The sequence below is a fragment of the Clytia hemisphaerica genome, unplaced genomic scaffold (genome assembly GCF_902728285.1).
Source record: "Clytia hemisphaerica strain Z4C2 unplaced genomic scaffold, Clytia hemisphaerica genome assembly, whole genome shotgun sequence".
NCBI classification, from domain to species: Eukaryota; Metazoa; Cnidaria; class Hydrozoa; order Leptothecata; family Clytiidae; genus Clytia; species Clytia hemisphaerica.
Window position 1 is genome coordinate 939,826 of NW_027104060.1, and position 10,148 is coordinate 949,973.

Below are 10,148 nucleotides of genomic sequence, written 5' to 3' on the forward strand. Positions count from 1 at the left end.
CCGGCTATTGAGTACCCGAGAGTAGCAATTTGATTGGCTAAAAACGTGCCTTAAAGGCTCGGAAAATATGACGAAGATCTAAGCTCGAAAAATATCATGTACCATGACTATTACTATTTGAAACATAATTGTTCATCTTTTATAAATTTGCATTGTTTCTAATAATATCAGTTTCAATGGAAGAGCAGGGTTCTCGACACCCCTGAGTCAGTGGCCCGGTCAGATCCACCTCGGTGAAAAAAATGCCTAAAAACAGGCCAAATTTTGTCCCCGGTGGAAAATTGGTAAACCCGGTCAGAAAATAATCAAAAATTTGAACCCGGTCAAATTTTAGAAATTCATAGTTAAGGCCCGGTCAAATATCATCCTTTTTAAGTCACCCCGGTCAAAAAAGGGAAATGCTTATCGCCCTGTACCGAAAAATTGAATCCGGATGTTTATTTGAGTTATTTTTTTTATCAGTGAGTCTATATTCTAAATACAAGGTCAATCTGAAGATTAGTTCAAGATTTATGGCTAGTTTTTTGTTTAATTAAATCATGCGAAATTAAGACAGTTTTGCCATGAAGTTTGCAATGCCCATAATATATGGAAATGTTGAAATTAACAAACTAAAATGTATTTTTTTCCAATAAATAATCGCAAATACAAAACATATCTTTGCTAGCGAATACGTGTATCAAACGACCCATTCAATTTTTCAACAGTTTTCAGTGAAATTACATAAAACCTAAACGCTTTAAAGTCTATACATTGAATATGCGTAAAATATTCTCATAATAAACAATCTTAAATGTGTTCCTTGGGTTATGACGGGAAGCTCTTCAAGTTTAAAAAGTAATCGCAAAATTGCAACACAAATCCATATTTATTTGTCAGTTTCATTTCTTATTCATTGTATTGAAAAATACATTGAAAATAGGCTGATCCTGTTAATATTCTTAATATTCAAATTTACCTGTCTTAGCTCAATAACCTCATTTAAATATTTCTTGGTATAGGAAGTCATCGAAGCTGTCTTGCTATTGACAGTGGGACCGAGGCTGAAGGTGACGGAGAAAACAATATGACCAATGTCCCTTTTTCAGACGAGGAATCAGAAATATCCGGAGAAGATGGAGAAAACGAAGAAGATGATGTACCCGATTTCCCTCGCCAATACTCTTCTCCTCAGAGTGGGCTATCAATAAAACCGTTAGTTGTACAGTATTATCTTTTCGTAGCTTAAAAAATTGCTTGACTTACCTAACTAACGAAAATGGGAAATAATCGAAAAACAGCTTCTCTGATTGCTAGAGTTTTAGGATTGTTTCTTTTTAAGAATTTTTTTCTTCAAGCTTTAATTAAATTTCCCGCTAAATAAAAAACCCACTATACCTCTTCTCTGCTTTATTTTTCAATCAAAGAATTGAAAACGTAGTATCTTTTTATTTAGAACCGAAACAAATTTTAAATTAACATCATCGAGGAATACTGCTAGAAATGATAGGTAATAAAAAGTTTATTTTTACTTGTTGTTATAAGTGTCATTTTAAAAAGTTGTACCAAGACTTTCTTTTAATCTTAAAAATGTTTCCATTCTATGTAAATTATTTATGAGAAATATCCTTGCATCATGATGAGATCAAATTTTTATATGAAAAAAAGCTTTTCAGTCCTTCGAGAGTTCAAGATAGGGAGTAAAAAATGCTGTTGTTTACTGGATTAACCCAGAACGATTTATTTTTTATTAGATCCAGTTTGGATATTGGGCAAGGAACAACGACGCAAGATCAATCGTTAGAATTAGTTACCCAATCTGCCCATACTTCAGGACATGAACAATCTCCAGTCTTGTAAGAATCTACAAATTGACTTTCATTGGGTCTAAACGTTTGCTAACTATATCACCTGTCCACGTCTCAATCAGTTAATGAAATATTCTTACATTTCTTACATAAAGCCGGTTTTAGCTTTGTATTGGTTTCAAAGACTCCCACACGAGCAGGGCATTCCAAATTAGCTTTAGAGAAATTAAATGGGTCAGAAATTTCGGTCAAACAATCTAAGTAAATATTTATTTTTATGCTCTTTTAGACCACACAATCTTCTAAACAAATCGGCCAACAGTTTACGAAGCAAACTCAAATTATAAAGTACACCGCCACATTTTCAAAAGTCACCGCATACCCCAAATAAATCACAACGAAATTCCCCGACTATCACATTGTCTGGTAAAACGAAATCGCCACACGTCCATAACAATAATTCAACATTTAATAGTGTTAAAAGAACGTCATCAAGAAAAGATTTTCCAGAACAAATCAATTGTGATATTTTTCACTGAAAGTTCTAGCTATGAGGGTATTCTCGTTTCAACTGAATTAAACTGAGGCGATTCAGAGATGAATTAAGGAGACTTGAAATCGTGTCTTTCAATATATCGATCAAGCATGACAGTTCTCTTCTGTTTAGTTTTTATCTTATTGTTGTCCTCTTATTCTTATTAGAAGAGACACAGAAGAGATCATGAGCGAGCAAGTCATCGACAATAGTAGTATAATGGGTCAGTTTATATGTCATAATTTTAGACAGAATTTAGAGAAGAGCTATATTCGTCGTTTTATTAGAATACTTAAGGCTATTTGTCTGAAGTTCTTTTAGATAAGTTACACCGGGTTGAACTTTATTTAGATGATACCCTAAATTTTACATTTATTCGGATGATCAGTTCAAAAGTTGTCATTTAATCACCTATTTTTAATCTTATTTTGTATTCTTCGAAAGGTGATTTTTTTACACTGGATTTTAGCTACAACTTTTAAATCGATCGTCCAAATTTAAAAAGTAATACATTGAAATTTAAGCTAGACCCCCTCTTCTATATTCAAGCAAAGTATGGCTCGCAGGTTAGTTTGACAGGTCTGAAAAGACTGCCAAACATCCGTAGATTTTTTTGAACCACCCAGTACATGAAAAAGCCGAATCATTTTTGTTTTGTTTGCTATTTTCCAGTATAGTTGAATAACCATTCAAATCATTCCATTTAGAAAAACTTGACAAACTCTATGAAAGGCAAACAAAAAGCATGGACGCAATTGTTTTGCTGAAAAATCACGTCGATGAACGTTTTGGAGCTCTTCCACTTCAAGAGCAACTTTTTGAGATATCAATGGTCACAACTCAAGAAGAAATGGTTGATCTTGAGCAAAATCTTGCCGATCAAGAATACCTTGACAAATTTGTAAGAAATTATTGCTTTTACATTAAAGGGGCACTCTGCAGGAAAATTTTTTCCGAAATGTTTTTTATGCACTCAGGGATCACGAAGCAAAATGTTTTTTTAGAATTTACTTCTACTTTTTTCACAATCGTGTTTCAAAAAATCTCTTATACTATACTCTGACTCTTTTTTCAAACAAACTTTTTTTGCAGTGATAGTGCTACCTGGATGTTTTTCTTTTTAACCTCAAATCAAGATTAGAAATTGTTAGTTACTGTTCATTTCATACACCCCTTTCTGACAGACCCGGTGGGATTTTTTCAGGCGGTTGGGATAAAAATAACGGGCTGAAACTCAATAGGGATTGATATTTCTATATTTCTTATGGCTTGGGATTTCAGTTCTTTTGTTTTCAAGTCAGATAATTCAGTGGGGATAAGAAAAATAGCATAGTATTTTATAGTATTTTTCAGCGAGGATTGGCTTATTTGTTTATTTTCAGTGGGGACAAAAATGGGAACAATTTTCCACCGGGACGATATTTTGGCCAATTTTTCCAGTGGGAAGGAGTCCTAGTGGGTCTGTGAGAAGGGGGTGTATTTCATATATCTGAAAGGGAAAAATATATCAAAATTTCAATTTTCAGTGGAGTGCTCCTTTAAACTTTGACACGGAATAATGTTCGTCTTTTTGTTTAATAAGCATAAAGCTTGTAAGTATCCCTGGCTCTTAGAGTTGGGTTTTAAAACAATGGATGAATTCTAATATAAATGCTGGACCTCATCAATAGACAGACACTTAATGAAACAATTATTTTATTAGAAATCTCGCATTTCAAGAATCGGTGGCGAAGACTTTGGTTCAGCAATCATCGAAATTATGGATAGGTAAAGACAATTTTTCTCTGCATTTTTCCATGGTCTTTCAGTAAGTCGTGAGTCTTAAAAATCCTTTACTGAATATGTAAACACTGCTTCAGTGTTATTATAAATTAATTAATACCATCGTAAAAATAGAAGAGCCGAGGGCGAGCGAAGTATATCATTAATAACCCTATACTAACTGTTTATGAAGGCAATACCATGTAATACTACACCTCTGCCTTAGAGCCAATGTGAAGTTTCAAAGTATTGAAGTTATACTAAAATATTTGCTCCTGATTCAAACAGAGCGTCAAAAATTGCTTTTTAATTCAATTTTTCACCTCGTCATTTCAATATTTTATCTTTCATTTAGATATTTCTCGAAATCGTTCCTGAGCCTGTGCAACATGGAAGGTGCTAATGGCAAATTCGCCTTTAAAAATTCCTTGGTATACAAATCCATATCTGGTAAGTTAAAGAAATAAATGTAAACCAGTAACATCTTTTTCATATTTCACTTCGGTTAGTCGTAGTTCCACCCCTGTTCAAGATAGGATCTATTCATTCATGCAATTAACTATGTTAGTGATTTTGATCTTAGGGCTAGGACCTACTAGATTCACCCTTCTTGATTTTTAAAACAATTCTTCTGATTCTTTCTTCAGATGTGATCACCAGCTGATACTCCTCAACAACCGATCATGATGTGGCTAAGAAGGTGCAAAACAAATTACGGAATGCTCCAGCCCAAAAAGGTGGTCTCGGTCGCCAAAAGAAAAATTGATTGTTAGGATTTTCAGTGTTTGAAATAATTTCGTATCGCAAAATTCAGAAAACAGCCTTCAATTGCAACGGAGATCTTGGCAAGTAACAGCGGTTCTTTTGTAACTCACGAATAAGTTGGAATAACCCTGAAAAGAACTTCTTTGACTCCCAAGTGAGTAACAAAAATTCCCAATAATCAATAAGTTTTCAATTTTCTGACGTTGCTCTCGTTGATTCCTGATTATAGAAAGACCATGTTATGACACTCTTTCATTGAATATTTTCTTTGTATTTGTGGTCTTCATTGATTAAGCCTTCAGAGCAAGAATGATAGCACACTATTATGTTGGCTTAATCAAATCTTCGCTTTTTCTTTTGCAAGAGTGCTATTGCAAACATAAAGGATTTTCTGCTAAATTGTGAATATGAAATTGTAGATATGTATTTATTTTCCAGATTTCATTTGTAAATAGAGATTAATTTATACTTAAATAACTCTTCATCAAATAATACCACTGTTTCCACTTCTTTGACTAAGTTTCACTTTGTTTACTGGAATGTTCTTGCTATTATATCTGGGATAGCCAGCTGAATATTGTAAATTAACAAGTTTTTCTAGAGGTGGGAAAACAGCTTATACTTTGTTAAGAACAAATCTGGCTAACTTTTCGAAGCTCATTTTTCAATTAGCTGGAGTCCTGGTCTTTTTCCGCTAGATAGTGGCAGTGGAATCTCAGTCCGGAAGATTATTGTATAATAAAAAAATACCATTAAAAATGGTTCAACAAAACATTGCTTTTTTCCTTAATTATTTTCCTCGATCTCAAATGAAGGTTTTTGAGTTATTCTTAAGAAAATATATGAACCGGATCTCAGTGGCATCTTCCCTAAGACAAGAAAGATTTGATAATAGTGACGGTTTTAAAGACGTCTTCAAGACACTCTTAAGACATCTTCCTACGAGTCTTAACGAAGACGCGGTCAAGCGAGACATCTTCAAGACGCTCTAAAGACATCTTCATACGCGTCTTAGTTAAGACGCATTCAAAGCGGACATTTGAGACCTAAAGAAGCCATCTTTCAGACATATCCGCGCCTTGGACAAGACATTTTCAAAACGGCAGCAAGACATCTTCGTGCCGGCTGGGAGGTCTCCACAAACAATGATACTTTTCCCTGCAAATGGTGTGTTGTCATTTACACCAAAAATTTCACATAATCTTGTATGGATGTTTAAAAGCTGTTGTGACGAAATCATAGATATTTCAATTATTATCAACTTTACATGATATAATTTATTTCTAATGGCAGTCCTTTGTTTGTCAGCCATATTTCTGAATTTTCCAACTGGAATACTCAATCCTGTGTGTACTGTGGTGCCAGATATATTGATAGCTGCTATACCAGTTGGGGCCAATTTAATAATACGTGGCTTCTCTAGCTCATCACTTTTATATGCTAGGACTTTTGACAAACAATTGTAAACACATTTAATTAAGTGAGATTTTCCTACGCCCGCTCCACCTGTTAAAAATATTCTCAATGGTTCTAGTAGTATAGGATTATTGGACTTGGAATTTTGCACATACATTTTTCCCCAATTTAGTACTATATCAAAAATATCTCTTTGCTTAGAATTTAAAGATCTTATGGGTATTGATTTGGTCATCAGTTTGCAAGCCATGAATTTTGTCACACGCCGGGGGTTAATGTCTTTAGTTATGTTACACGCTAAAGCGTATATTCCAAAAATAAACCCTCACTTTTCGGTGAAAAAAAGCGCGGTCTTTAATATGTCTTATATCCGTCTTGAAGAAGACAAGAAGCTTGGAACCCAGTGACGTAATAATCATCTCAACCGGTCTTCATTAAGACATTTTGAAGACATCTCGCAGCAAGATAGAAAAAATAAAGATGATATGGGAAAAATCTCGCATTTTCAATGCAACTAGAAGATAGTTTAAAGACGCATTATCGAGGCAGTCTTGTCAAGCTAATTTTCAATGCAACTAGAAGACAGTTTAAAGACGCATTATCGAGGCAATCTTGTCAAGACGTCATTGAGACAAAATTGAGACGTCGATAAAATGTCTTGTGCCGGCCGGGCTCTTTCAATTACCTCTAATTTTTCAAAGTCCAGTATTTTCAACTGAGGGACCTATTATTGGTGCATTCAAATTATGGCACCTATTCAAACTAGCTGAATTAGATGAGATTATGCGTCAAAAGGATGACTCTGACTTCATTGATCTCTTGAACAATGTAAGAGTAGGTGAATTAGATAGTAATGATGAAAGTATTATTAAATCTAGACTGATAACACGAGAACACCCTGATTATCCAATAGAATCATTGTATTTGTTTGCAGAAAATGCTTCAGTCCATCTTCACAATATTCAAAGATTAGATACTCTGCCCTCGGAAACAATAAATGTAGAAGCTATGGACGTTTATCCAAGGGATTTTACTGAATCTCAAATTACCAAGGTTAAGAACCTGCCACTTAACGATACAGGTGGCTTATCAGTTCTATTTTATTTGAAAATAGGGGGGCAAGAGTAATGCTAATTAGTAATATTGATATAGAGGATAGGTTGATCAATGGTCAACTTGGAACCGTCACTGACGTAAAATTCAGAAACAAAAAAGCAGAGCTAATTTGTGTTAGACTAGACGATAAGACGGCTGGAATAAAAGCTCAAAGTAAAGACCAATATGCTAAGGCCACTGAAACTGTTCCTCATTGAAAAGAGTGAGGTAAATTATCCCTTTGACAAAAAAAAACCCATACACTTCACCTATCATTTCTCGGACACAATTTCCTCTTAAGCTAGCTTATGCTTGTACAGTGCACAAAGTTCAAGGATTGACTTTGGATTCAGTAGTCGTTAGTTTTGCTGGTCAAATGTATGTTGCAATGAGCAGAGTGAAAAATTTAAATGGTTTGTACTTTACCGGTCAATATTGACGTAGTGCTTTTGTCTGTAGTGATAAAGTTAGTGAAGAATACACACGATTGCGTCAGAACAAAGTTGAAAGAGTTGCAGATATTATGAGGTGTAGTTCTAATTTAAATGTTTGCCTATTGAATGTAAGATCTTTAAAACGACATGCAGTTGATATTCAAAAGGACAGATTTTTGTATGAAAATGATTTGTTATGTCTGACAGAGACACAGATGAGTTATGAGCATTCTGAGGAAGACAAACAAAGTATTCATGAAAAGCTTCCTTATCATATTCTTAGGGAGCGTCTCCAAATATTGTTTCAATTTTTTCGTTTCAAATTGTTTCATGAAACGATTTAAAACGAAGTTCAAACGAAGCTCAAACGAAATGCATAATTAGTTCTAATTTAGAGATAATTATCTAATATTATCTCTGAGTTTTTTCTATTTCGTTTCATTTCGTTTAGAGAAACTTCTCACTTAAAAATTTGTGAAACGGATAGGATAGGGAGTCAATGTTTAATTTCACACATGCACGCTCTTTTAGGAATATACCATAATGACTGAACTTTATTTTCAACAGAATGTTTTGGTTGAAGATCAATCCAAATTGAAGTCTGCTTTCGTATTTTATGATGTAGATTTTTTCAGAAATATGTTTTTCTTACTGTTCGGGGCTATCAGCTAACAGGGATATAATTAGTGCAACTATTTTAACAGGTCTTGACGGTGTTACCGACTCAATTTGTAATTAATTACCAACTCAGTTGTAATTAATTACGGTATTCCCGTATGAATTATATTGAAGTAATTTGCAAAGTGTTTCGGGTTGTTATGTCGGAAAGTACCTTCGCAGCCTTCTATCATAATTTTTATTTTTTATCAGAACCAGGTTTAAAAGAATTCTTAAATCGAGGGCAAAAGATATTAGATAACCTGTCAAGCTTGAAAGCAAGAAACTTCAGAAACTGAATCCCTTTAAAAATCGAAAAAAATATTCGTACGCATTTTGAGGAAGTAAGAACTATCTATTGTTGTAGTAAAAAAATGAGACTATTGCTAAAAGTTCTAAAAAGTTTTGGAGGACATGAAATCCAGAGAAAAAATTTATTTCGTTTCACCATTCGTTTCAAAATATTATCTTTTTTCAGTTCAATTATCTTCTTTTCTTAAGTAATTAAAGTTAATCAGACATCATTATCTGAAACGAAGTCGAAACGAAGTCGAAACGAAAGCTAAACGAAACATAAACGAAGCATTCGTTTCATTTTCGTTTAAAAATGAAACAATATTTGGAGACGCTCCCTTAGTCATAATATTGACCAGCATAAATTCAACAGTGTTACTGTCTGTCATTCTCCTTCTTTTATTGAAATTGATGAGTATGATCATTCATCATGCTTTTCTCTTGTAAAATTTAGAAAAGCTGAATTTACTGAAAAGGAATTTTGTGTTTTGGTTCTCTATAAAAGTTCAAGAATTCAACGTGACGTGTTCTGTTACAATCTTGCTCAATTTATTGAAAGATACACAATCGATATCATTTTAGGAGACTTCAACATGGACGGCTTTGAAATGGAGCATGACCAATTGTTGGCTGACATTCTCCAAGATTATGATTTAGTTCCGAACTTTCCAACACATATCGATGGGAAAATGCTTGATCAAATTTGGACACATAAGGAATTGGTGCACGAGTATGGTATTGAAGTTATTCGTAAATGTGTGAACTTATCCGATCATGATGGAATCAAATTATCGCTGACTTTGCTAGCTTAGAATACCCGTCAGAGGCGATTCCCGGCGGGACAAGGGGGGGGGTTGGAAACTGGGGTGGTGGATGATCTCAACTTTCTGATGATTAATTTTGAGTGGTCAAAATTGCAGGAAGTAAAAAAAATTATCTCAAATAAAAAGGGTATAGTATCCCTTTTCTCCTATAGCAAATTCTACCTAACTTAAAAATTAATCATCAGAAAATTAGCCAACGATTCAGAAACATTTGCTCATGTTGTCATAGGTGCTTCATGATGAACAGTTTGAATTGATCAAAGGAAATTTTTTGTGATAGACTGAGTAAACTAGGAATACTCTTTAAAGCAATGATGTTATCGAAAATCTGTTAATATGATATCAGTACAGGTTTGAATCTGGATAAAATGAACTTTGTAATTAAGGATTGAAGCTTAACTCTGTTGGAAATATGCAATTAAGGTCATCCCACCACCCCGTCCATTCTTATGTAAGTTTTCTGACGTTTAAAGACTATTCTAAAAAGACATTTATTCCTTGGGGAGGAAGGCGTTTTTTTCTGCATTAACCAAAAGGAGGGCTCTGTTGAATTTGACATTTGCAGATGAAGTTGGGGAGG

At 34.0% G+C, this 10,148-nt stretch overlaps 1 protein-coding gene across 1 annotated transcript; it reads left to right on the forward strand.

The window, feature by feature from the left end:
- The first annotated feature begins 1,005 nt into the window (after window positions 1-1,005).
- LOC136812389 (uncharacterized) lies at window positions 1,006-2,281 on the forward strand. Its single transcript, XM_067068880.1, has 4 exons — window positions 1,006-1,194; window positions 1,436-1,489; window positions 1,734-1,835; window positions 2,077-2,281. The coding sequence occupies exons 1-4, from the start codon at window positions 1,067-1,069 to the stop codon at window positions 2,132-2,134; spliced, it is 342 nt and encodes a 113-aa protein (XP_066924981.1). The 5' UTR covers window positions 1,006-1,066; the 3' UTR covers window positions 2,135-2,281.
- The last annotated feature ends 7,867 nt before the right edge of the window (window positions 2,282-10,148 follow it).